Source organism: Dacryopinax primogenitus (assembly GCF_000292625.1).
Source record: "Dacryopinax primogenitus strain DJM-731 SS1 chromosome Unknown DACRYscaffold_12, whole genome shotgun sequence".
Taxonomy (NCBI): domain Eukaryota; kingdom Fungi; phylum Basidiomycota; class Dacrymycetes; order Dacrymycetales; family Dacrymycetaceae; genus Dacryopinax; species Dacryopinax primogenitus.
In genome coordinates, this window is record NW_024467209.1 from 652,393 (window position 1) to 677,087 (window position 24,695).

The 24,695-nt window shown below is 52.6% G+C and overlaps 12 protein-coding genes across 12 annotated transcripts; 7 read left to right on the forward strand and 5 right to left on the reverse strand.

Moving 5' to 3' along the window:
- Positions 1-354: 354 nt before the first annotated feature.
- On the forward strand, positions 355-1,265 carry DACRYDRAFT_54164 (uncharacterized protein; the record flags this gene model as incomplete). Its single annotated transcript, XM_040775235.1, has 3 exons — positions 355-473; positions 544-747; positions 806-1,265. 3 exons carry the CDS (start codon positions 355-357, stop codon positions 1,263-1,265), a joined length of 783 nt encoding a protein of 260 aa, XP_040627593.1.
- Positions 1,266-1,458: 193 nt separating this feature from the next.
- DACRYDRAFT_89660 (uncharacterized protein) lies at positions 1,459-3,179 on the forward strand (the record flags this gene model as incomplete). Its single annotated transcript, XM_040776929.1, has 6 exons — positions 1,459-1,647; positions 1,694-1,765; positions 1,809-2,080; positions 2,126-2,621; positions 2,679-2,862; positions 2,911-3,179. The coding sequence occupies 6 exons, from the start codon at positions 1,459-1,461 to the stop codon at positions 3,177-3,179; spliced, it is 1,482 nt and encodes a 493-aa protein (XP_040627594.1).
- Positions 3,180-3,317: 138 nt separating this feature from the next.
- On the reverse strand, positions 3,318-4,203 carry DACRYDRAFT_108765 (uncharacterized protein; the record flags this gene model as incomplete). The annotated part of the gene is made up of 2 exons (XM_040768727.1): positions 3,318-4,045; positions 4,098-4,203. The coding sequence occupies 2 exons, from the start codon at positions 4,201-4,203 to the stop codon at positions 3,318-3,320; spliced, it is 834 nt and encodes a 277-aa protein (XP_040627595.1).
- A 262-nt stretch (positions 4,204-4,465) lies between these two features.
- On the reverse strand, positions 4,466-4,990 carry DACRYDRAFT_108766 (uncharacterized protein; the record flags this gene model as incomplete). Its single annotated transcript, XM_040768728.1, has 1 exon — positions 4,466-4,990. The coding sequence occupies one exon, from the start codon at positions 4,988-4,990 to the stop codon at positions 4,466-4,468; it is 525 nt and encodes a 174-aa protein (XP_040627596.1).
- A 527-nt stretch (positions 4,991-5,517) lies between these two features.
- Positions 5,518-6,359, forward strand: DACRYDRAFT_23072 (uncharacterized protein; the record flags this gene model as incomplete). Its single annotated transcript, XM_040773082.1, has 3 exons — positions 5,518-5,740; positions 5,788-6,234; positions 6,297-6,359. Coding segments are annotated over exons 1-2 (295 nt in total), but the record flags the coding sequence as incomplete, so codon positions are not given.
- Positions 6,360-9,502: 3,143 nt separating this feature from the next.
- DACRYDRAFT_95458 (ribosomal protein S5 domain 2-like protein) lies at positions 9,503-10,441 on the forward strand. Its single transcript, XM_040777296.1, has 2 exons — positions 9,503-9,851; positions 9,903-10,441. Exons 1-2 carry the CDS (start codon positions 9,539-9,541, stop codon positions 10,268-10,270), a joined length of 681 nt encoding a protein of 226 aa, XP_040627598.1. The 5' UTR covers positions 9,503-9,538; the 3' UTR covers positions 10,271-10,441.
- Positions 10,442-11,407: 966 nt separating this feature from the next.
- On the reverse strand, positions 11,408-16,059 carry DACRYDRAFT_100756 (uncharacterized protein). Its single transcript, XM_040767485.1, has 9 exons — positions 15,551-16,059; positions 14,503-15,499; positions 14,184-14,452; positions 13,743-14,129; positions 13,634-13,695; positions 13,451-13,588; positions 12,794-13,400; positions 12,299-12,745; positions 11,408-12,252 (listed from the first exon to the last, which is right to left on the reverse strand). Exons 1-9 carry the CDS (start codon positions 16,022-16,024, stop codon positions 11,521-11,523), a joined length of 4,113 nt encoding a protein of 1,370 aa, XP_040627599.1. The 5' UTR covers positions 16,025-16,059; the 3' UTR covers positions 11,408-11,520.
- A 316-nt stretch (positions 16,060-16,375) lies between these two features.
- On the forward strand, positions 16,376-18,727 carry DACRYDRAFT_23076 (kinase-like protein; the record flags this gene model as incomplete). The annotated part of the gene is made up of 9 exons (XM_040773083.1): positions 16,376-16,641; positions 16,696-16,834; positions 16,897-17,073; positions 17,121-17,606; positions 17,656-18,133; positions 18,185-18,316; positions 18,370-18,450; positions 18,502-18,616; positions 18,666-18,727. Coding segments are annotated over exons 1-9 (1,903 nt in total), but the record flags the coding sequence as incomplete, so codon positions are not given.
- A 513-nt stretch (positions 18,728-19,240) lies between these two features.
- Positions 19,241-20,106, reverse strand: DACRYDRAFT_108771 (uncharacterized protein; the record flags this gene model as incomplete). Its single annotated transcript, XM_040768729.1, has 3 exons — positions 19,241-19,451; positions 19,506-19,740; positions 20,052-20,106. The coding sequence occupies 3 exons, from the start codon at positions 20,104-20,106 to the stop codon at positions 19,241-19,243; spliced, it is 501 nt and encodes a 166-aa protein (XP_040627601.1).
- Positions 20,107-20,535: 429 nt separating this feature from the next.
- On the forward strand, positions 20,536-21,717 carry DACRYDRAFT_108772 (uncharacterized protein; the record flags this gene model as incomplete). The annotated part of the gene is made up of 7 exons (XM_040768730.1): positions 20,536-20,711; positions 20,770-20,829; positions 20,880-20,889; positions 20,950-21,091; positions 21,147-21,207; positions 21,258-21,287; positions 21,348-21,717. 7 exons carry the CDS (start codon positions 20,536-20,538, stop codon positions 21,715-21,717), a joined length of 849 nt encoding a protein of 282 aa, XP_040627602.1.
- A 460-nt stretch (positions 21,718-22,177) lies between these two features.
- On the forward strand, positions 22,178-22,784 carry DACRYDRAFT_53917 (mitochondrial import protein Pam17; the record flags this gene model as incomplete). Its single annotated transcript, XM_040775213.1, has 3 exons — positions 22,178-22,412; positions 22,473-22,594; positions 22,647-22,784. 3 exons carry the CDS (start codon positions 22,178-22,180, stop codon positions 22,782-22,784), a joined length of 495 nt encoding a protein of 164 aa, XP_040627603.1.
- A 265-nt stretch (positions 22,785-23,049) lies between these two features.
- On the reverse strand, positions 23,050-24,384 carry DACRYDRAFT_108774 (uncharacterized protein; the record flags this gene model as incomplete). Its single annotated transcript, XM_040768731.1, has 1 exon — positions 23,050-24,384. The coding sequence occupies one exon, from the start codon at positions 24,382-24,384 to the stop codon at positions 23,050-23,052; it is 1,335 nt and encodes a 444-aa protein (XP_040627604.1).
- Positions 24,385-24,695: the final 311 nt, after the last annotated feature.

A 24,695-nucleotide genomic window follows, 5' to 3' on the forward strand; every position in this document is an offset into this window, starting at 1 on the left:
AAGTTTCCATGGAGTTACCATAGCCTTTCTACTGCCAGCGTTTTGATCCCGAGTCGACCCGGGTAAGAACCCTACTCTCACGAGCTAGGGGACAGCGAGCAGACGCGGTGTAAGGGTCCAATGTGGCGTTGTTGATGGACCCCGTACTGCAAGACCCCGGAAGCAAGGAGCGATTTTCTACTTTTACCGCTTCGACCCGCCTCGCCGCTGTTCAACATCGTCCATCGTCCAGGACGTCCCCGGCGCTGTTAATCCAACAGAACCACAATCAACATACACAGTAATTCATCTAGAAAGAAAGGAATTCTGTTCACCAATCCAATTATGGCGCCAAAAGCGTCATCATCGAAGACGATGGGGCCGAGTTATCTGACATCGGTGCCGGACCCCGAGTCGCAAGGGCCAATAGTTGCTGTTCCTGGCACAGACTGGAGTCAACAACTTCTCAAGCTTGCCAAAACGGCGGAACTCAAGTATGTATCTCATATCACTTCATCTATTCTGTCCTTGTCAATCACTCATACACATATTAACATTTGACAGGAAACACACCCTTGCACTGCAGATTCACACCGCCGATATCGTCAACGCGCAAGCCTCTCTCGAGGAAAAGCAGAAGGCGCTTCAAGATGTCCGATCCGAGAAGAATTGGCTTGAGAGCGAGCGTGAGCGGCTGTTGGAGGCACTGAAGGAGGTCAATCTCGATAGGGAGAGGGTCGATCTGGCTGAAGCGAACCTCGGTCGAAGGTTCGTTCCTTCCTCACAGTTTTATCTTGCCTGTATATAGGACTAAGTTGCACCGCAGCATCCAAGAATATCAAACTACCATCACGACCGTAACCGACGGAGACTACGCTCCGTCGCGCGGAACAGTCGACGCATTGCGTCAGGAGCTCGAGCTTCCACCTCTCCCCAGCTTGCAGGACACGTTGAACGAGAAAGCAGCCATAATACTCGAAGAGAAGCGGCGTGCTGCCCAGCCTCAACTTGCATCTGGTTCGCAGCAACGGAAGCGCGGAAGACCCAAAAAGCATGGGGATGCAGGGGCGGTGCCTGGAACTGGAGAGCTGAGTTTTGAGGGCATCACTGCTGGGACCTTGCCGGATGGCACAGGGAGGAATGGCGAGACTGGAGAGTCGAACCCCAAGAGGCCGAGAGGAAGACCGAAGAAGAGCAAAGGGACGGCGAGCGATCCGGCCGTCCCCACCGGCGGTCATGTCCAGATGCAAGTGCCGATGCAGGGCCAAATGGACGTGCCCCAATGAATGCGGCGTGTGCTCCTATATAACTTCTTGTCCGTGTGTTTGTGGTAGCATCTATTATTCTCATTCTATCTGTATTGCTACTGTGTTTACTCTGTCACACTATTTACCGCTAAAAATCCCTATCACGTGTTGTTCATATTAGATGTGCCTCAGGATGGGGAGGAACTTTCACCAGCATCTTCTTCATACTCAAATGCGACTTGCTTTTTATTCTGGACGACCTACAACCATATTCAAACCTGTCAAGCCCTGTACTTGTTTACTTAGAAGAAAGGTCTCCCATCTTGCAGAAGTTTTTGCAAAAGCTCATCCGACGTTCTCGCTCTCCTCGAAAGATGTCACTATCCTTTCAGAGCCTCGCCAGTTCTACAAGGCGCTGCTTGTACGCCATTACTGCACCTTCCACACGGGTATCTGATGTAAAGTAGGACATGGTAAAGCGAGCAAGGCGGCGTATCTTCTTATCGTCGTTGTACATCGGTACAGAGGAGACAGAGCTTGTACGTCCCCATTTACATCTGGAGCAAAATTAACACCAACCAGATAGAGACACTCCACCGTTCTCTCTCCCTCAATTCCGAAGTACGACTCTCTCTCTTGCTCGACCTGCGTCGATCAACCCGCCCCGGACCGTCGACCGCTCATCTGCTCCTCCCCCTCCTGCGTGCCTTTCCCGATCGATGCGAAGTGCGGATGTTCAAGTCCCCCAAGCTGCGCGGGCTGATGGAACGTCTTGTCCCGAGAAGGTTCGACGAAGGCTGGGGGACATGGCATGCGAAAATGTACGGAGTAGATGACGAGGTCATGTTCAGCGGGTACGCTCCTCACTTGCTTCCTGCACACAAGCTTACACAGACCAGGGCGAATCTCAACACGAGCTATTTTACCGACCGGCAAGACCGCTATCTACATTTCTCCAGCCAGCCGGATCTGGCAGCGTACTGTCTGCGGTTTCTTCACACCTTCGCGCAATATTCCTTCCGTCTGTTGCCTACTTCTTCGGTGTCGTCTTCTGCTTATAGCCCGAGTGAATACGCACTTGAATGGACCAACGCAGCATGCATGTTCCCGCACATAGTTCAGCACGCGGAGAGAGACATTCTCGCACTCCAGTCCTCCCACCCACCACCACCATCAGTCAACACGCAAGCAGACACCCACCTCCGTCCGGTGCTCCAAGCAGGAATCTTCAACATCCGCGAAGAAGAGCGTCTCCTGCCTCTGCTCATACGCGGAGCGGCATCCCAGGGGCGAAAACTGGACCTTACGAGCGGGTACTTCGCGTTGCATGAGCCGTACCAGCGGGCGATATTGAAAGCTAGGATCCCAACTAGAATACTCGCTGCAGGGCCAAAGGCGCGTTTCTCCGCTTCTGCGTATAACCACCTCCCTAACCGTGCTAATCCCAAATAGGCAAACGGATTCTACGCTTCCCCAGGAGTCTCCTCCCGCCTGCCTGAAGCCTACACGATTGCCGAACATCGCTTCCTTTCCCGTGCTCGCAAAGCCGGATTGGCTGGTGACCACCAGACCGGGGAAGGAGAGGTCTTGAGGCTTGATGAATGGGAAAAAGAAGGATGGACATATCATGCTAAAGGTCCGTTTTCGCTCCACGGAGTGCGGAATTGCTAAAAGTTGTGAGTAGGATTATGGTTCTCCCCAGTCGCTGGGGAACAGCTGCCATACGCAACCTTGTTCGGGAGTACGAACCTCAATTCCCGCTCTGCGCAGCTGGACACCGAGCTTTCCTTTCTCCTCTCCACCCGCTCGCGCGAGCTCCAGCAGGCCCTGGGGAGAGAGGTGCAAGGGTTGTGGGAGGCGGGGAGGAGGGTCGACGAGCGGGATTTGGACGCGGCGGGGAGGGTAAGGTGGGGCACGAGGGTGCTTGCGAGAGTTGTGGGGGGGATGTTGTAGTCTGCATCGCGGTGTACTTGCATCTGAGTTCACTTTGCACTTGCGAACAGCTCAGGCGAGAAGACAGGATAGACAGGATAGAGTATAGAATACCATATTATCGAGATGATCTAACGAACTATACTCCACATCTTTGCTCTATGCCACCAGACCTGGAGAGGACGTCGTACGCCGCTCAGATGTTGGGTTGCGAGGAACGGTGTTGTCGTCAGGGGAGAGGGAGGAGAGGTCAGTCTCGCCCTCTGCAGGAGTTGAAGCAGAGATGGGCGTGCGCGCTCCCGACATTCCTTTGCTTTTCGACTTCTCTGCAGGCGACCCCGACCCCGAGGCGGACCCCTTGCCCTTTCCCCTCCCCTGTGGCCGATCCACATACTCCCACTTGCGACTATCCAGCACAACAGTCACAGGTCCATCATTCTCTCCCCCAACAAGCATCTTCGCCCCAAACTGTCCGTCCCCCACTTTCTCAGGCACATAGGCAGCGCGCAGGGAGGTGAGGAAGGTGTGGTAGAAAGTGTGAGAGTGCGAGGGGGGCATCGCAGAGTGGAAATCCGGTTTGTACCCTTTGGTCGTCGAGGCGAGTAGGGTGAACTGGGATACTGGGTGCGTGTCAGTAGGGGAAGAACACCAGTTGGGAGACGTAGGAGAGGACGAGAATTGGATTGGAAGGGACGGACCGCAGAGTATATCTCCTTCAATATCGACCACGCTCCTCTTCCACATGCGCCCTCCTGCACCTTCTGGGTCCTCGGTCTCCTCCTGTCCGGCCTCAACGCTCGAAGATTCAGAAAGATGAGGCAGGCCGTCGAAAAGCTTCAACCCGAGTATCTTCTTGACGAGATATTCCGAGTCGGAGGGGGTGTCGTCTATCCTACACCCAAGTCAGGTACATCCCCTAACGAAGGACTGGGCGCGCACCGACGGCAATGCCGACGAGGACGAGCATACCGCGACCGATGCGGGATATGACAGTGTTGTTCACAGTCACTGATGCAGAAGTCACACGCTGGACGACGGCACGCATCGTTTGTAGGCGTAGAATGGTGGTGGTATTGTTGAGAGTGGCAGTAGTGTTGTGCATCGGTCACAGGTTACTTCTCTTCATCACGCTCTAAAGCGCTTCAGCACACCATCGAATTGGACAAGCTGAATGATGCAACATGGTGATTCTCTGCACCGCGTCTCTTGTCAGCCTTTTTGGCCTTTCCCTTCAAATCATTCATGTCACAAAGGGAAAATTGAACAAGACCAACTACAAGCCCATACAAGCCCTATTCGTCAAGGAGCTAACTACTCTTAGGCGCATTCTCGAAGTTAGCTTCTTTTATTGTTCTCTTCGAGTTCGTAAGTAACATTTGGTCCTCGGCCTGGTATTTCACGCCGTTAGCTTTTTTCGAGGGGTGCTCTTGCGCCTTAAGCTTGGTAGCCTTGGCGCGCAGCATGACGCTTTGTTTCTGCGCATCCTGTGCAGCAACGTGCATCTGACCGGCTTTTCTCGGCTTGTTCACCTTCTTGTAGGACTCGCGGATTCGATTGTGCTGCTCTGCTAATTTCTCTGATGCATCAGCGGCATGGTGATAGTTCCCCTCTTTGATGTGTATCTTGACAAGGTCGTGGAACGGTTTCGTGTACGACTGCTTTCCAGGTGCGGACCGGGGGGGTAGCAGACCGGCCTTTCGTCTGAGAATGGTCACTTTCCATGTATGATTGACTCCGCAGGGGAGAAGACGCACAGGCGCTTGGGCAGCTGCATCCAGTGCAAGAGCGAGAGCGGCGAAAAGGTATGTAAGAAGAAGTGTGAGGAATTTCATTTTTGAGCAGGGGGGAAGTGACCAGCACCTCCGACTAACGAAGGAAAGGATGGGGTTACCTGTCAAAGGAACGTTACCAGCACTTCAGAGGTTGGCCTGTGTATTTATCTTTTTTATGGAGTGAGAGAGAGGGTGGTACGTTTATCCGACACTGAAAGAGTAGTCAATTGGGGGGAGAACGGAAATGTAATAAAATAAAGGCAGTACGTGATCGTCAGTCTGCGGTGTGATCGAGGGAACAGAGTGTAATGTACAGCGCGTAAATATAATTATTAATGAATGTCCTCGTTAGCGTCGCCGTGGATTATTAACTTGAAAATACTTCATTGCAGGCCAATTGCAGTAATTATTTCATTCGATATCAGCTCATCTCTGATTGCTATCATTTCCTAATTGGAATTATTGACTATATCAGCGACGACCACCTCCTGTACAATGTCCAACACCTCCTCACACGCCCTTCTCTCCCTCTTCCCAATCTCATCAATCCCCCAAATACCCGGTTTATCACTCCTCAAACATCTCTCCAGATCCGCACTTTCGAATCTCGGACTCGCATTCAACACTACCTACACCTACTCGTCGACGTCTACTGCGGCGGGTGCTGTGCTAAGGCTTGTTGGGGATACAGAAGCAGGGGGAGCAGCAGGAGTAGCAGCAGGAGCAGGAGTGGGAGCAGCGAGGGATATGTTAACCAGCACAGGTGTGGGATTCTGGACGTCCAAATGGGCGCTGAGCAACATACTCATGGTACGTCCTCTTCCTCCTCACCACCTCTCCAACTCACCCCACCGCAGCCAATCCTCCTCTACCGCATCCAGAACCTCCATATCCCCCGTACGCGTCTTCGTCGTGCCCTACGCCAATTCCCCCCAGCTTGGTGGACTCTCTTCCTCCCCCTGCCGTTTCCCATCAACCCCCGAAGGCTGAGGACCCGCCTCATCCTGCGTGCGGGCACGCTCTTCTTCCTCCTCCGCAGCTGGGTCGTGCTGGTCGTTATCGCCCTTCAAGGAGCGGGGTACTGGCCCTCGCCTTCCCCGTCCAGCACTGGAACTACCGCACCTGGTGCACCGGGAATGGGGTTGGTGATACAAGCGTGTGGCGCGCTGTCAGCGTGGGTCGACAAGATGCCCTTCGAGAGTGTGTGCTGGAGTGCGTACAAGTCCGTGTGTGCTGCCATGCTCTGGGGGACTTTTCTGGGAAACATGGAGGGTCGAGGTGGGGGAGAAGTGTCGTTTAACCTCGTACGTATTGCGTTATCTAAGTAAGCAAACGAACATTAAGCTAACCTTTCCCGCACTCGCAGTTCCCATTCGGCCTCCTGCTCTACACCCATGCATCCCTCGTCCCCCTCTCCCCGTCCCCTCCTCACCCCCGCCCCAACCCCCATATAATACTAACGATCCTCCTTCCGCTCTCCCACCTCCTCTCGCTACACCTCCTCTCCCTCTCTCGCAAATGGGCAAATCGGAAGCTCCTCCCCGGCGCACTCTTCGGCCTCCTAGGTCAAGCACACTTCCTCCTCGTCCTGCACATCCAAACCCGTGCATACCCAGTGTTCTCCTTCCTCGGCGGGCTACTCGAACTCCTCTTCCTCCTATCGATCATCCTCTCCTCCCTCCTTCGCCTCCTAGTGCACCTACTCCTCTCAGGACCGCTGGATATCACCCCACAGCTCTTCTTTGGACACCAGGCGGCCTGGCCGGGGTGGGACGACGACTGGGGCGTAGCGCTGCTGAAGCTTGCCCAGGCTGGGCTGGGGGACCTGGGGCAGAGGGCGGGGTTGGGGAACGAGTTGGTAGAACTTGGGAGGACGGAAGTGGAGGTTTGGCTCGGGAGGGGAGGGGCGGAGGTGTGTTTTCCTCCCGAGGGGCAGGGGCAGGGGGGTACGGGGTGGGAGAGGGAAGTGAGGGCAGTGAGGGTTAGGAAGGGGGGGAGTGTGTACTCTGTCAGGGAGTGGTTGGGAGCGGTGCGGGAGCTGGGCAAGGTGGTAAGAGGGTTGGGGAGAGGAGTAGGGAGGTGGGTCGAGAAGTCGCTTCAAGGAGGGGAGGAGCAGGGGGGAGAGGGGACGGTGGGAGGTGTAGATGGGGGAGCGGAGGGTGTGCGTGTGGGTGGTGTGACGGGTGTGGGGGTCGAGCAGGTAAATGAGGACGCGGTTTATGAACGATTCTTGACTGGGATCGTGGATGACGACGAAGAGGACGAGGAGTGGCATGATGACCCGCACGACGGCGACAGCGACGAAGGCGAGTCTGCAGATGAGGAGAACGACGACGAAGACGAAGTGGACGACTCTGTGCTCTTGTACACCGACCTCCTGCGCCCATCCGACACATCCCAACCCCAACCCCAAGGCGAAACGCAGCTCGCCCCCGTACTCGTCGCCCACCTCTCTTCCACCACCGCCCTCACCCGCAGGGGCTACCGCTCCCTCCTCCCCTCCTCAGAAGGTGACGACTGGCGGTCTTTCATCCTCCAGCAACGGTCCAGCGACGGTCCAGCACCCACCATGAGCGGGAACGAAACCTCACTCCTGTGCGCGGTGTGCCTCTCCGAACCGAGGCAGATCGTCTGCTGGCCTTGTCGCTGCCTGGCCATATGCGACGAGTGCCGTGCTGGGATCGCGGCTCGTTTTGTACTCCGAGGTCAGCACACGTGTCCTTGTTGTAGGCAGAGGTGAGTCTTTGTTCTCCTGTCTGGTAGAATGGTGCTGATGGTTGTACTCAGTGTTGAAGGCTATAGTAGGATATATATCCCTTAGGTGTGTATTATAATGTTAGTGAATTCTCTCTATTGGTGAATTTGATTACCTAAAATGGAAAGTAAAAGTTCCTTTTTTGGGTCAGATACTCTCCCACTCGATACAATCTCCAAACAGGAGGTTTACCACCGTACTTGTTCGTGTTTGAGTCAGTGAATTATGTACAGGACGGTTTTATCCACGTGATTCCGGAGCCGAAAACGTTTCGGCTCATCCCAATCTGCTACCATCGCAAACAACTTGACCTGTGCCAATCTTAGCTTGTTGTCAACTGTATGTTATGCTGTCCTAGGAGGATTGAACGCACGAAAGTAACCGCGTATGATGACTGGAGGCTCTATTCAGTTCTCTGCTACACGACCAAGGGGGGGGGGGACGTGTTACTGTGCTTGGCATGTTCCTCGACCATTCAACTCAACATGTTCTAATCCGTCTCGGCGCACACTTTATAGTCAATAAATAAAACAAATAGCTAACCGATGAACAAGACCCGACGAGCCGGTCTCAATTCCCCCCAATCTTCCGAGGTGCTGGTCACTTCCCAACCCCAAGTCAGTGTGTTCTACATAAACAACCACTTGCCGACTCCCGATCGGATGTTCATTTCCGAAGCCATTCTTCTATGGATCGTCGCTATCCATGTCCAGGTGGCATTCACATATCCAGTTCGGCTTGATTCCTGTAGCGGAAAGGGGTTGGAGGCAAGAGAGGATGATGAGATAGCGATATTGTGCGTGTTCCGGATCCGTTGGATATCGTTGCCCATCCCCCATATTCTGGCAGAGAAAGGGCTCCGGAAACGAGATATGTACTGGGCGATGTCGTCCTTTTGTCAGTATCCCGTGATTGTCAGGATTCGGTTGCTGACATTCGGGCGTGATCACTCCATAGGCGCTCAAGGGATGATAGGGGATGGGCCGATGTTCTGTGTGCATTTTTCAACAGGGTTCTGACAAAAACCAACCATTCCTCATAGTACAACGCGCGACAACCCACCAGCATCCAAAGGCGCCATGAGTCGAATCAAGTCCACTGTGCAAACCATCGCGGACAAGCTCGCCCACTGTAGAAACGCTGAGAAGCCTTCACGGCAAGGAACCTCCGGGTGGGTAGAGCACGCATACCCCAGCGAGAGCAGCGACAAGCCTTGCTGCACATGGATCTCGGTCGCATGCGCATGGTGGTTCCCAGGGGGCATCGTCCAGCGTTGTTCCGCAGAAGGCACATAAGACTGCAAGCCACACATCAGACGCCGAATTTGACGAGCGATTTTATCGATGTCGGGCGTTGTTGCTCAAGCAGGAGAGGACACGCGCTACAAGTTAGAGGATGCGAGATTTGGTCATGAGATGTTCAAATATAAAATGTAGCACCGAGACGTTGTGAATTCATTGTTGAAATGCCCTGAAATGGAAAGTGAAAATGTGCTTCCGATGTAATTTATTTTATTTATTCACTTGCACTTTCATTCACCAACGTCCACCATGTCCACCATGTTATCCCCACGTCGAATACTCTGCTCAACAACATCATTCACTCGCTCATACGCAACATTCGTACCACCGCAATCTCTCCAGCGAGGCGTCGCACCCTCCGCACCCAACCAGCCAAAGATAATCCCCGCCTCTCCAAACTTCTACACCGCACGAGATAGGTACTACACCACGCTCTACACCCTCCAGCAGCTCCATGAGACCTCCAAGCGAGAACTGGATGCTCTCTCTCTTCTCCCGGCGCCGAAGGACATTGCGCGGGAGATATTCCTCAGTCGACCGACGTGGAAGTCTATGCGGGATACGAAACCGGACTTTGACTACCCCGTCGGTGTAGCAAAGTACAAGCGGCTAATCAGCGTGCTGGACGACCTGGCTCGGATTAGGGGTGTAGCGCGCTATGCAGGGCTGTGGGAGATGTATGACCGGTTATCGGACGCGGTGCGCCAGTTTGATACTGGTAAAGGGGAGGCGACTGTGGGGGAGAGGAAACGGGGGGAGCTGGATGCGTATGGAAGGAGTTATGCTCATAGTGGGAGGAAGACGAGCTCGGCGAGAGCATGGATGATCCCTACTGATCCTGGGCTGCCTACTGCTCGTCCGCAAAGTACGTTCATGCCTGTGTTACTGTTCTGCGTCCCGTGCTGACGGTCTACAGCGGAAGGAGGAACCCCTGCCGCAACCACCTCCGCAACACACTTCCTTACATCGAAAATCCTCATAAACTCTGCCCCTCTCTCGACCTACTTCACCCAAACCCTCGACCGCGAGCGTGTCGTCCGTCCACTCCGGGTGACCGGTCTGCTTGGCGCATTCAACATCTTCGCTCTGGTCCGTGGCGGGGGTACGACAGGGCAAGCGGATGCCGTCGCCAGCGCCGTTGCGCGCGCTATCATGCTGCACGCTCCGCAGATGAAGGGCGCTCTGGCGGAAGCTGGGCTGTTGCACAGAGATCCAAGGATGGTCGAGAGGAAGAAGACGAATTTGCTCAAGGCGAGGGAGGCGAGGACTTGGACCAAACGTTAGCCGGAAGGGCGGGCGGAAGAGGGAGGGGCACGCGAGAGTGGAGTTGCTCGGAGAATGGAAATGGAAGGCTTTGGTTGGTTAGTTGGCTGGTTGGGTGTGTGTTCAGCTCTCTCTGCGGACGAGCTTACGCTGCACACAGCCTTGAGCCTTGCCCTCCAGGTTTTTCCTGTCTAGTTTCCCCGCATGTGCGAATGTCAATCTAATGCTCTGTTTGCTTGTGCACGACCTTCCAGTGCATCGTCCGATACGAGGAGCCGCTGTCGAGGAGCCGACAGTGGCGCAGGCCTCGTCTGCTGCGCGTTCCTATGGCAAGAACGTGAATGGTTTCGGGGATAGAGGAGAGAAAAGTCTGGTCAAACATGTGGGATTAGTATGGGAACGTCTTGTGAGCATTCTGCTTTACGGCCCCGCTTGACACATCGTTTGGGGACGGGAATGGCTCTCAAAGAATGCAGCCGTTTCGTGGCGAAGAAGAGGGCAGCGGACACACCAGTGCCGATACACCACTCCCAGCGTCAACCAATGCCATTTCCCCAAATTCGACAACGGAGCACATCTCCAGTGCTCCACAAGTCAAGGTAGACTCTTACTCTACCCCTGAACTGTACATCACAAAATCTCACGCTAGGCTGAAGGCGACTAAGATGCGGGGAAAAGAGCAGATCTCGAGCAGTGCGCCCTGCGCCATAAATGGGCCAAGACCGACAACAGATATGCGATCGAGGAAGCGGACATGTTCGGATATGACTTTATGCTCGAGAATGCCTTGACATGATAAGATCGTTGCTCTGAAGATTCGAAGGACGTCGGAGGGATCCCGTCCACGCTTCACGACGTTTCGGTCCCCCCATCCATGTAGGACCCTTCTGTCCTCGGTCTCTTTCACCCCGAAGTCCTCGATGCGCTGTGTCAACACTTCTACCCGGACGCTTGCCACCACATCCTATATGCCGTTCTGTTTAATGCTTGAATGGATGCCAACTATGATTCAACCCATCAGCCAGTAAGTCGAGTGTGGATAAAGGTATTTTATCCGCTTGTGCCCCGAACGAAGGCGTACAACCAGCAATCTGTTAGCTAGCTAGCGAGGCAGGGCAGTTAGTGAGGGTTGGCTTCTTTCTGTACTTGAGGATGTGGAAATGATAATGCATTGAAGAGTGATGCGGATTGGATGAGTACATGTGCAGAATTAGACAGCAACAAGATATCAAATATGATAGGGACAATAAAACAGCGAACTTGCAACCAGATTAATCCTCCATCAATTGATCGTCCTCAATATCGATCTCCTCCAATGTGACGATCCCAGGTAGGTCAAACCGAGTTCCTTTTGGACTTCGTTCGACATATTCCGATCCTTCCATTCCAGGTTGTTTCATAGCACTCTTGAGCGGGACGGATGACTCGGCAAGGCGGTCAGCTGGGGTAACAGGGGGGGAAGCTGACTGGGAACTCCCGGTCGAGTTCGACAGTCCTGTGGGTGGTGGTACAGGGATGGCAGCCGCAGCAATCGCCGCCGAAGTTGACGGCAGTCGGGTGCGACTGACCTTGATCTTCAGGCGTAACGGGCTGCGGAGTGCGGCCGGAGGGACGGGATCTACGTCTCCCTCAGCTAGGAATGCCCGTCTTGATGCTGGGGAAGTGGAATATGGACTTTCGGGCGGAGTGGGCAGAGAACGCTCGACAAATCGCACGTTGGGTGTAGCCGGTAGAGGAATATCACCATCCGAAGGGGGGGAAGTCATATGGAACCGCCCTTTCTTCGGCTTCCTTGACGGAACGATGTCTAATTCGATGTTGTCCCTGGCTTGAGCTTGGTCTTCCTCCGTTCTGACGCGTTTCTTCGCGCGCTCAGGGCTGACTTGGAGAGGTGAAGATGTATGTTGTAGGATGGTTCCGTCCTCTTCGTCGGTCTGCACGCGAAGTAAAGAAGTGTTTAACAGTGGCCATTCCTGTGTACGACCCGTTACAAATTGCGGGTACTACAAACACGCTTAGTACGGTCGTCACCACAAATTACGGACTAACCTCTATAAAGTGTTTAATACTTCGATCATCTTGCATCTGTCGTGTTTGCTCATGGTGTGCATTTCGAATTCGAATAGCTTCCTCTTCGGCGGTTCCCCGAGTAACCAACGTCTTCACAGTGACAGGCCGCGTCTGGCCAATCCGATGGCAACGCTTGATCGCCTGGGACTCCTCATCCGCCCTCCAGACCGGCTCGCAAAAATACACCCTGGACGCAGAAACCAGGTTCAAGCCTCGAGCACCATGCTTGAGCTCCATAAGCAGAACGCGATAGATGTCCGAGGTTTCAAAAGTTTTGATTGTGTTTTCCCGGTCTTTGACGGAGAGGGTATTGGAAAAGTGCAGGAAACGTATGCGATAAAGTTCGAATGCTTCTGCGAGATGGGATAACGATAGTGAAGAAGATGAGAAAATAACAACTTTCTCCTGTGTACAGCACTTTAGGACCTGGGGTTAACGTCAGCATGGAACATGGGTGGTAAACCAGTTGCGCACATCGGATAGGATATAGTTTACTTTGTTAGATAAAGATGGACCGATTGTAGTCTCCGTCATAGGTGCTCCCAATGGAAACGCAGCGTTGTATATTTCACGGGGATAAGACGTTCTGAAGGATTCAAACCTAGGATCGATGAGCACAGGCGCGGGTGGCTCTTTCTTTCCTCGACCCTTTTTCTTCGGCGTGCTCGGGCTTCCATTCACAGTCGATGGCGATGCAGTCTGGACAGCCATCACCGCCATGCCATCATCATCCCTGGATGTTGAGGACGATGACGTATGCGACTTGTTTTTTTGTCGTCCTTGTCGGAATTCCTTCATGTTCTCGACGTAATTCCAAAGTTCTGTGTCAAATATGTTGTAAACACTCCCCAGCCCTGCTAATTCGTTCAGGTTATTCTCCACAATCTTCCTTTGATCCAGGCCAGCAAACCCTCGAATATGAGAAATTCTCTCGGGCTCGATCAAGCAGATCCCGTCAGGTCGAATCAATGGTGTCGACCGTACCCAGGTACGCATCTCCACGGGAAGATCACTGACTGCGAATGGTACCCACATTCGCTCCATGACGGAACACCACTCTTCATTATCACGTGCCCTTGATCTATCAAGGGTGAGAAAGTCCACGAAGTGTCTGCATCCTTTGGTACTCACAGGTACCCGATAGACCGCTCGATCAGCTCGATGTCCTCAGCAGGAGCCCCCCGTGTATGAGCGGTGGCCAACGACTTGACGGCTGTGCGAACACGTTCGTTATAGTCGGTCTCATTATCAGTGTGCCAGAACAATGATCTAGCATGGATCAGCCTCATGTAGGTGCATCACTGATACACATACTGAGAGAGATTTTCAATAACCAAACCAAGGGAGCCTCGATTCTTGGGATGGAAGAGATAATCCTACGGCGCATGAGATTACAAAACAGCACAGGAGGCCAGACAAATACCTGATCTTTCCGTTCCGAATCGATGGCATTGATGGCGATTTGAGCTAGAAGGGCATTGTGTGTCATAGCGCAGTGTTCTGTCATGTCGAGGACAACCATTTCTTGCGTCAAATCTGGCAATGGTACGTCCTTTTCGATATCCTCCGCCCTGTGACGAACCATTACACCCTCAAGGCATCGCAGAAGTCGTTGCATAGCTCCAAATTCCGGACCTTGGGGATTTAAAAGTGGACGGCTCACAACATGACCCCAGGCGGCGTCCAGACCAACGAATGGCGGAACCATTAAAAATCCGAACATATTTCCCAGTTTCTTGAGGTCGTCACCGTCATGTGCTCGACTCCAAGCGCTGAGGGGACGATTTGAAGCTGAATCCGAGAGAAGTAACTGACGCAGCAGAGGGTTAAATATGCATTTGATTCCGCAGGGTGGTGTATTCACCTCTAACCGACTGTTAACAACGTCAACGCCATTCGGCACCTCATTCTTCTTCTTCTTTCTATGCGACCCCATTTTCAACCCTTTGATGTTCTTGGTCGGGGTACCCGTGACAATCCATCGAGATTCCACGTTCAAACGGAGACCGAAGTCCTTCAATCGGCTGTTTTCAGCATTTGCGACATGTCCTTCATCGATGATCAGACGTTGAAGCCGGATATCCAATAGAGGCGACCGACGGCCGGACGTCGGGGTGCCTTCCGCTGAGAAACCTATGAGAAACAGTCAGCTACAGCCTGCTGCGACAAAGGAAGACACGGACGTTCATGGGTCATCAATATTACATCATATTGAAATGCCAAGGTTTCGGCGGGAGATAAGTCTTGCACGGGCCGTGATGGCACTGATAGAACTCTCAGAGCCCCATCGCTGCAATGCTTGAGAATTTCCGCGTTCCATTGCTGAAATATCATGCTAGGTACCAATATAAGCGTAAGGGAGCTGAGATATATACGAATTGCGGGTCTGAGAGTCTTGCTAGCCTCTCGAGTCGCTCGTCGCTTGCCCTCGGATTCCGTCTCCAAGTAAAATGGCAATGTCGACCCAGGCTTCTTTTGCTCAACCTCTTCTCTTTCTTCTTCAAAGCGGCACGTTACTTGCTTGAGGTGTTCCACATGTCTTGCCTCTGCCCACGTGTGCATGCGCGCAATGGTGTGTTCGGAATGTGGGGACGATGTATATGAAACGAACTGAGCGATTTGCCGTAGCGAAGGGAAGGTGATATTCGGTATCACTTCGTTTTCTGATGGATCTCGACCGGAATCAAGATTGTGGTAGGGGAGATTTTCTTCTCCACCAGGCCATGTCATAGAGTCCTTCGTCAGAACTCTCGAAGCTTGCGGTGTATTTGGAGGGGATGCCATTCGTCCTTTCGTCGCCAGACAAAGAGCGATGCACATGCATGTTTTGCCGCTACCCATTTCCTCGCATAGGATACCACCTTTGACGCGGTCATAGGTTACGTCGGTGTCCGAACGAACCTCGCAAGTGTCCGCACTGATGTACCATGGGCGCTCATCATCAAGGGACTCTATGCGCACATAGCGAGGGTCAGCCCAGGTGCCAGGTTGAAGTTCTTGTTGGAGGAGCTTCCATACAGTGCGTCTCTGGTAGGGAAATAATATGCTTCTCATTCCTGGAGGTGCGGACCACGTCATGGCTTCACAAAGCAGGCGATCTGACTCGTTCTTGAAAGGTCTTGGGGAGGGAAGAACGGGAGAAGGAAGGTCTTGGAAAACTTCCGAAAGAGAACGATTATCCTGCGCATATATGAGCACATGAGCATGTATTCCATACGAAACAAGCCTTACAGAATGTTGCTCAAAGAACAGAGTTTCTTTAGCGTAATGACCGGAGCCAAGACATTGCCATGCCATGGCGTCGCGAGAGGTCCAGCTCAGCGCCAAGGATATGGCGACGGCAGGTTTAAGTTTTCTTGGCCGTTCACGCATATCGAGGAGATGATAATGGTGCAGGAGGTTCTTGGATTGTTCCAGTGAGACAGGGAAAAGATATAGTCTAATATACAGTCTTGACACAATTCCAATCGGTGTTTCAATCCGACGACCTCGAATGGATGCCCTTGCAAAGCCTGCCAAACAGAGGTCGAATATAGAATTTAGCACATCCTGCTCCTCCAGTGCCGCGAAGACAAAGTCCAGCAAGGGTTCTGGCAGGCTGAGCCAGTGATCATAGGGCACATCCGCTGGCAGAGACTGAGGTGAAAGAATGATAACCCCAGCAGCGAAGGACTCGGTCGGCGGCTGACAACTGTCTGGAGTCATCGCTGACCAAACGACGTGAGCCGGATGGAAAGACTGTCCTGCAGATGTGTCTGGGAGAAACTGAGTCGTATCGATCGATGACTTGGGCAGGAAGAGCGCAGAGTATCCGCCTCAAATTCGCTTCCGTAATATCGGACATAGGCGCCAAAACTTCCGTATGCCCTTACGGCCGATACGCCAAATTTTTTCTTGCCATGGCAACGAAATACCCTTCCAGGTCAACAATATGACCTGCACAATGTGTCAAAGTGCCAATACAGCGTGCCCTTGTTCTTTGGATCTACTGTTCTACGATCACTGTTTCTTTCCTTTCTGCAAGTCTCCTGAAGGGTGTTCGGTGCCTCTGTAGATTGACTGTTAACGTCAACAATGTCCACCATCAACATCAATATCCTGCAACCGACAATCAATATCGTCTCGTCATTGCATCCATATCTAACTATAGTGAAGGCTATGTATGATGCATATTCCCAAATCAGCGATAACCGAGAACAGTGTCGCAGCGTCGTAGAGCGCGCTGAACGAGTTCTCGGCGCGATCAGCGATGAGCTATCCAAGATGGACGACAGCGTCAAAGAAGAAGAGAGCATGAAGCGAAACTTCTATACCCTAGACCAGTAAGTAGACTTGACAAGAGCTTATGAAGATAACTCATGAGCGGATGTCGCTAGACACTTCTCCCATATACGTGAAATGTTGACGAAGATCAGCAAGATGAACTTCCTCAAAGTCCTCTTACGGCAAGACGATATTAAGCGCTCATTGGCAGATGCACATGTTCGGCTCACAGATTGCCTACAATGCTTCCAGGCGCGTCTTTTATTTCTATCACTATCCGAACAATAACTAGACGCAATGTTGTCTGGGAACAGATCTCTAGCCAGTTCGCCCTACGTTCTTTCCAGAATGAATATGAGGTTGCACGCCAAGCCGACGCGTCAGACTTGCAAAATAAGATGAAGGATCTGGAAGGAAACGACGCGGCAATGATGGAAGCTCTTCATATCAACAAGAACGAAATGATGGAAGCCATATTAGCGATGCAAAAGGTGCGCCAAGTGGGGCCATTCTAACAAGCGCTCATAGGGCACCCCAGAATATTTCAGAGCACGTCTCTTCCACGATTCAGACCAAGATATTAAAGCACGCGCTTTCAACTCTTCAGCGCGTGTCTGGTCGTTCTTTCGGTGGCGCTCCACCCCCATGGGTTATCAGTTCGTACGATTTAGAGATTGATGACGAGAGTCCTCTAGGCGAAGGTGGTTTCGGTAGCGTGAAGCGCGGGACCTGGAACGGCTTGTCCGTGGCGGTCAAGGTCATGACCAAAGAGACTTCACAAGAGGCGTTACTTCGTGAAGTGCAGATCTGGCAACATCTTCGACATGATCACGTTCTACCTTTCTACGGCGCTTGTATAACTTCGAGTCCGCCGTTCATCGTTTCACGTCTCCTGGAGAACGGGAATGCAATTAACTATCTCAGACGAAATCCTGCCTTCAATCGGGTGAAGCTCATGCATGAAGTTGCCCTGGGAATGACATACCTCCATCACATGAACATCATTCACGGTGATCTCAAAGGGGTACGCAGTCTGTAATAGCATCTCAGGAATGGAACTGATCAAGATTAAGGTTAATATCCTCATCGACGATTCCTGCAAAGCAGTGGTCTGTGACTTCGGCCTTTCCAAAGTCAAGCAGCATGCTCTCTCCCGAGCGCCCAGCTCCATCGGCGGTCAAAGCCCTGGCACCTTGCGCTTCATGTCCCCTGAGCAGATGATGGGCAAGCTGGTCAAAGCAACCGACGTGTACAGCTACGCGATGCTTCTCTACGAGATCTTCACCGGCGATGTCCCGTTCTACACAATTCCAGATGCCACATTCTTTGTGCTTGTTGCACAGCAGCATACGAGGCTGACACGGCCGGTTAGTGAGAAAGTCTTGAAGCGCGGCTTGTCCGATGAAATGTGGAATTTGCTTTGGGATTGCTCAGATCCAGAAGATGAGTATCGCCCGACGTTTGATGGCGTAAGGATGCGGACGGAGCAGATGATGCGGTTCTTCGTGCCGCCAAAAGAGCAAGAAGTCCGTGACGAGAATGAGATCACGGGTAAGAGTACTTTTCCACGGTCTTCGGAGCATTCTTCCTGATCTTGCACAGACATCTTCGCAGCGCTGTACGGTGAGGAGCCGGTTGATCCGAGGACCGAGGCAGAGACGGCCGCCTTTCTGCCGTATCTTGCGAGGGCTGATGTGAAACCAATCCTTCCTGAGAGGAATGCAAAACAGCCGAGTAAGCACCTGCCACCCTTGTAATCTTAGAGCAGGTCTCAGACGGGCTTCAAGTCAGGTACGTGCCGCTCTCGACGGCACCGGCGCTCGATGCGGGTGGGGAGGTCGATGTTGCTCGTATGCGTCAGTCAGAGCGTGAGTATCTCATAGCTGGACAATCGCACGTTGAACTCAACCGGGTGACAGTTGTCAAACGTATCCGGATGCAAGTCTCATTGCAGGAGCGATACTTCGAGTCGCAAATGAACAAAGGACTGTCACAGAACAAGAAGTCAGATGAAGATTTCTGGCGTTCTGAATAGTGAGTCCCCTTATAGTTGGCGTAATCACGTCCTCAGCTCGCTATCCAGTCGGAACCAGTTAGGGATGCCATGGACCTGGAAGCCGTGGGGCATAGTCGAAATTGTTATTGAACATCTCGGAAGATCTCCCGGTAGATTGATTATGCCAGGGATTGTACCTTACTGGTGAGCCGATGCTTGTGTTCCCCCAACGATAGGACCTGAAGGACGCTTCTAGGGCAACGCCGTGCGCAGAATGGTGGCCTGACACAGACGTGTCTGCTTTGTGGTGCTGCTGGGATGGGATATTCCAAAGATTGTAAGCAAGTTATGACAATATTCATCCCAGATCATGACGCCTGAAAAGACCTGGGAGTGGGTACGAAACGATTACATGTCTTCGTGCATCTGATCCTACCCTCGCGGTTGGTTCGTTTGACGTTAGCTGGCTGACGGTGAGCCTCTTGGTCTGGAAGGTGAATACAGTGGTGATCTATGGTAGTACTATTGGATTAAAAACAACACGGACAATATTGAACTTCATGCAAGCCTCTTGCGGAGTGGTGGAATCATGATTGCCAGTGTGCAAGAGGCCAACTTCGAGGGCTTCAAAAAGGACGTGGAGGAGGAAGGGAAGGGTGCATTTAGGGATGTTCAATGGGTTTGTGATCGATATGGTATTGCTGTTCGGAGATAGCTATGCATTGCCAGACATTCTCGTCGATTAATTTCAATATGTGGATATTGACGGAGCTCACGTCACCTATGTCCCCCGCCCCGGATGCGCGATGCTTGGCAAGGACCCCTGCATCCAGCCCTTGGCCTCGAGCATGCCTCGTGCCTTTGGTGGAAGGTCTATAACAAGATGTGTGAGTTCTTGAACAGGGATACAAAGGTGGATATGCATACTGGCGGCCCTGCCACAGCTCTCGCACACTCGTGCTAGCATGGGCACTTGGAATACCGCTCAAGGTGTCCTCCTTGAGCTCCCATTCGTCCTCTCCATATGCGAGTGGTGCACTAGGTACCGAAGGGTCGGCACTCGTCTGTCCCATGTCCATGGCATCGAGATCCACGATATCGATCTCGCCCCCTAGTGAACTGTTGGCGAGAAACTGCAAGGCAGCGGCCTCCTCGGGAACACCTGACAAGGCAGTCAGAGTGTCATGCGGCGGTGCTCAGCCTCCGTTCGCAGCAACTCCTTGTAAGTTTGGAGGTCTCGATAATTCAAAGTCTGCCTCGCTGCGTCTGATACCGCCTGATGATATCTAGTACCGAGGTGTTAGGTCTCGGCGCATCACAACATATCATGTGATACGCAGTGGTCTGGGGGGGTTAGTTGCGAGACCCATGATGCTGTGAGACGCGCGATGAGGGCTGGATACGCTGGATTGTGGGGTCCTCGAGGATTTCTGTTGCTCCCCCTCCTCAGATTCAAGGACATTTTAATCTTACTCGTCATGTAAATTGTGAAAAAGTTCCGCATCACCTCATACGCGCAAGAGGACATGGACTGGGTAACGACCTCATCGACGATTAAAAACGACCATCACCCACCAATTCAATTTGTTCAGTTTGTCACATTAATATTACCACCGTGGCCGACGTTATGGTGGTCGGCGATCACCGGCTGAACCAGTCGGCCCCATATGTCAGCAGCCTTGTATGAATACTAGGGACGAAACATGCTGTCAAACATTCAGGCGGGTTCATCCTGCTGCCTTATATAGCACAAATGCTGCTGAAGCTACACTGGCGGCACAAAGTATTGCACACCGAGTCCCCTATCCATGCTGTATCCGTGTGCGTAACTTTATGCTGCCACTGTAGTCAACAGAAACGGCAGCTGGTCTCAATCATCTTCCTCCCCTACATTCTTTGGATCAACGAAAGGTGCTGGTCACCCACATTTTCTTATCGTACTTGTTGTTCTCTCACCATGATCTTCACCAAGACAGTTCTTTTCGCTTTACTTGTTGCTGCAACCATTGTTTTGGCATATCCTGTCCCGTCCCTGGAAGCACGAAGTGGAAATGGGGTGTATGGAGGGGATGATGCGTCCCAGTCCGATGTAGCGCTGTCCGATGTAGCGGAGGTGGGGCATGATCCGCCCATGTCCGTATCACTTTCCCCCAACCATATGCACCTCTTCTCACCTTCTCATCCAACACAGGCAAGGTGGAGCACCTATTAGTAACAAGCCCCCGGATACTCCCTCCAAATTCCATCATTTGTGAGTGTTCGTTTCATCTTGTGCAATAGTAATCCCTCACAAACTGTTAGCGGGGACAAGGTGGGCCTGTATAAACCCTGAATAAACCCTCGGATACTCCCTCCCCGAATAATCCCCCAGATAATCCCCCGGATACTCCCTCCCCGAATAATCCCCCAGATAATCCCCCGGATAATCCCTCCCCGAATAATCCCCCAGATAATCCCCCGGATAATCCCTCCCCGAATAAACCCCCGAATAAACCCTCCATATTCCATTATCTGTGAGTGTTCGTTTCATCTTGTGTAATAGTAATGCCTCACAAACTGTTAGCGCAGTCAAGGTGGGCCTGCATAAACCCCCGAAACCCCCGAATACTCGATCCAAGTTTCAAAGCTAGTGAGTGTTCGTTTCATCTTGTGCAATAGTAATGTCTCACAAACTGCTAGCATGCTCGAGAAGGGCATGCGTGAACCCAAGTAATATGAAAAGACGTGGTACCATGAGCATCTTCATCAGATGGCGGAACAAGATCTCAGGGAGGGAAATTATCTCGAGGCGGGAAAGTCGTACCAGAAGCTCGAAGCCTTTCACGACCAAGAGCTCAAGACCGCTGAGATTTTGGGGGACCCGAAGCGGAAACATGACTTTCGTGGGGCCAAAGCCGAGGCTGTCCACAAAAAGGAATCTGCATTTGAGGCCGGTGAAGGTAGATCGATAGTTGGGCCCCTCTCTGAAAAATCGAAGAAGATGCACCAGGACTTCGAGAACCTGCAGCGCTCCGGGTTGGTACGGCAAAATCCTCTTGCATTGGCACTGCATCCTCCTCTTGCAACGGCACCGCATCCTCCTCTTGCAATGGCACCGCATCATGCTCTTGCATTGGCACCGCATCATGCTGTTGCATAGTATTGTATCATGACGATGGTATAGTTTGTTGCGAACAAATGATAGTGCATACGGGCCGGTCTCAGTGCCCATCATGATCGTCCACAGTAAACACCCGCTACAGCTCTAGCTCCGACATGCACTTCCAGAGACTTGATACGTGGCCAGCCGCTCAGAATCACTTCAGACACAGAACTAGTCCTCGTGATTATGGGCATCATTCCTCAGGGAGTGTACAGAAGAAGCACGAATGGGAGCTAGCGAGGTACGAGGGAGGTTAAACAAGGAGAGAAGGCTGATTAGGTTCCGTGGGAAGATCCTGACGCGAATTTCATGTGAGCACCCTTCTGAGCCTTCACTCACCAACGTCGGCTTCATCATGTCCGTCTCTCTTCGAACAGTGTCTTCCTCAATAGTACAGAGCATACAACGTCCATCACTCCATTTGGTCCGACACGCGCAGACTCTTCGACGTCCAACAATGCGATCTGCCTCGACATCGTCATCGACAGCACCGCCTAATTTGACCTGGGCCGAGTTTCTCTCCATTCGGCGGGCAAAGCGGCGCTGGGAACTCACCTCAACCATTCCCATGACATTCGTCGGTCTTGGAGCTGGAGTTGCATACTTTGGGTCGCTGGAAGCTGACGCAGCTCAACCGATATTTGGGATTGAGCCCATGTGGGTGTACGCCGCTGCGACGATGGGGTGTATGGGTGTGTATCTCTTGTCGCGTGAGACGTGTTTGGAGTGCTGATACAACCTCATGCGATTAGGTCTAGGGTATTTGATTGGACCCACTCTGGGCGGTACACTCTGGCGAACAACACACCGACGAATGATGTCCGCTATCGAGTTGAAGGACAAGGAGTTTCATGCACGCATTGTGAAGCACCGGGTGCGCCCGTTCATTTCATATCATTGCCATGGACTGACATGTGTTTGATCAGGTGGATCCCAGCAGGCAGAGTGCGATGAACCCCGTGCCCGACTATTATGGTGAGAAAATCGGGTCACTGCATGATTATAGACGGTGGCTGCGCGATCAGGCGAAGTTTAACAAGAAGGCGATGTGGCCGGAGGATTGAGTATCATGTGTATATATCCTAGGGGAGGCGCAAGGCTCTCACAAATAGGTTTGTACGGTCGTCGCATCATGTTTCGGGTTATAATGTATTGCCCGGAATCATCACCGTTCTCCATGCTCTGACTTGAACGGGACTCGTTCATTGACTGGTATATCATCTTTGTTTGTATGAGTCAGTCGACCCTTGCCGTAGTAATACAGTGAGACATGGAGCAAACGTAAAGGCACATGGATACAGGAATGCACACATCAGCGAGGAACATTATTCAGATCTGAGAGTATCTCATCCTCCGCCTAAGCGAGCCCTTCCTTCGCGGGCTCTTCGTCGGGCCCGTAGACAGGGGAGTGGCCATGCTCCTCACGCTAAACGAACCAGTTCCCGGCTCGTCTGGGTGGATCTCGTCCAAGCAGAAGCGGGGCACTGCACCCTGCTCCGCCTTTTGGCCGTTCACGGCTTTCCGCTCAACGAGACACCAGCCGTCATCGTACTCCTCCACCAGCTTTAGGATCTGCCCAACTTGGATGCTCATCTCGTCGGATAGTGCGGGAGTAAAGGTGCTGACGACAACCATCTTGCGAGGCAAAGGCAAGTTGGTGGTAGGGAATATGACAACTTGGTCGAAGGGAGTCAGAACGGCGGAGGGAATGGGCTGGTAAGGGCTGAGTTCTTCTCCACTTTGGGGGGCAGGAGGAATGAGGTTGAGTGCGGGACCCGTTACGACGGGCGGAAGAGAAGGGGGGGTGCGTCCGGAAGTGGAGCGCGAGCCATTTGTTGCCAGTGTTGCGAGAGTGCGTCCTGACGTGCCACGAGAATTGTATGATGGGGGAGGAGTACCTTCGGTTCGGCGTGAGCGATAAGATGGTCGAGTGAAGATAGATACTTGGCTGCCTCCTGGAGGCGAACGCCTGTCATAAAAGCGTGATGGCTTGGATGGGAGAACAAGATCCTTAGGACCGACTATCGCCGCTTGTTTCTGTTTGGAGGGCTGGGACTTCAAAGGCATTCGCACAGCGAAGGAAATGCGATAAGGTGTGATGTGGAAGGGTCCCCAACCGGATGGGGAAGTGGGTGCATTAACCAGCTGGGCACCAGTGTTCGGGCTGAGGAAGGACGGCGAGCTAGTCCTGTCACTAGACGCAGGGCCCATGTATCCCATGAAAGGCGGAGAACCTGCATCGCTAGAGTCTTGCCCTCGCTGTCTCCATCTTGCTCCCCATTTCTCGCGTTTCTGTGCTTCTACTTTTGTTGCGCTCGTTGTCTTCTTGCGTCGCCTGCAGAGGAGGAAGAGGAGGAAGCCGAAGAGCAAAACACCAAGGACGGAGAAAACGGTCGCCAAGACCGGAACAAACACCGGTGTTCCTCTTGAAGAGCTTCCTGTGCCACTTGAGGCATTAGGGGTAGGTGCTGGGGATGCTGGGGATGCTCCGGGGGTAATTGCGAGATGATGGGAAGAAGAAGTGGAAGGGCCTGCGCGGACTTCCAGGACTTGAGCGCCATCGGGTGTTGCAAACGCCGTCGCCCGTGGTATTGCTCGTCGCTCGAGCGCCAGCTCTGAGGGTTTGCGCTTGAGGTTTGCGTGCAAGTCATGAATAACAGCCATGGAGAGAAGAAGACAGAGAGGGAAAGGTATTCGAGCCTTAATATTAGTGGACTTTGGTGCACTAGAGTAAGGGGAGAAAGAGGCGCAGAGAAAGAGGCATTCGGATTGGCGAGCGAAGCCCAGATGCCCCGGGCATAAGTAGTCTGGCAGGCTGCGACTCCTTTCGGGAATGTATCACCTCACACGGGGCTGCGACGAGAAACGGGTATATCATGAGCACTGGTCTCCTGAGCGGATGAGAAGGTCATCGCAAAAGCATGCCAAAGCTATTCAGTGGAGTGAAGCGATTAGGCAAGGATCAATAACAAAAT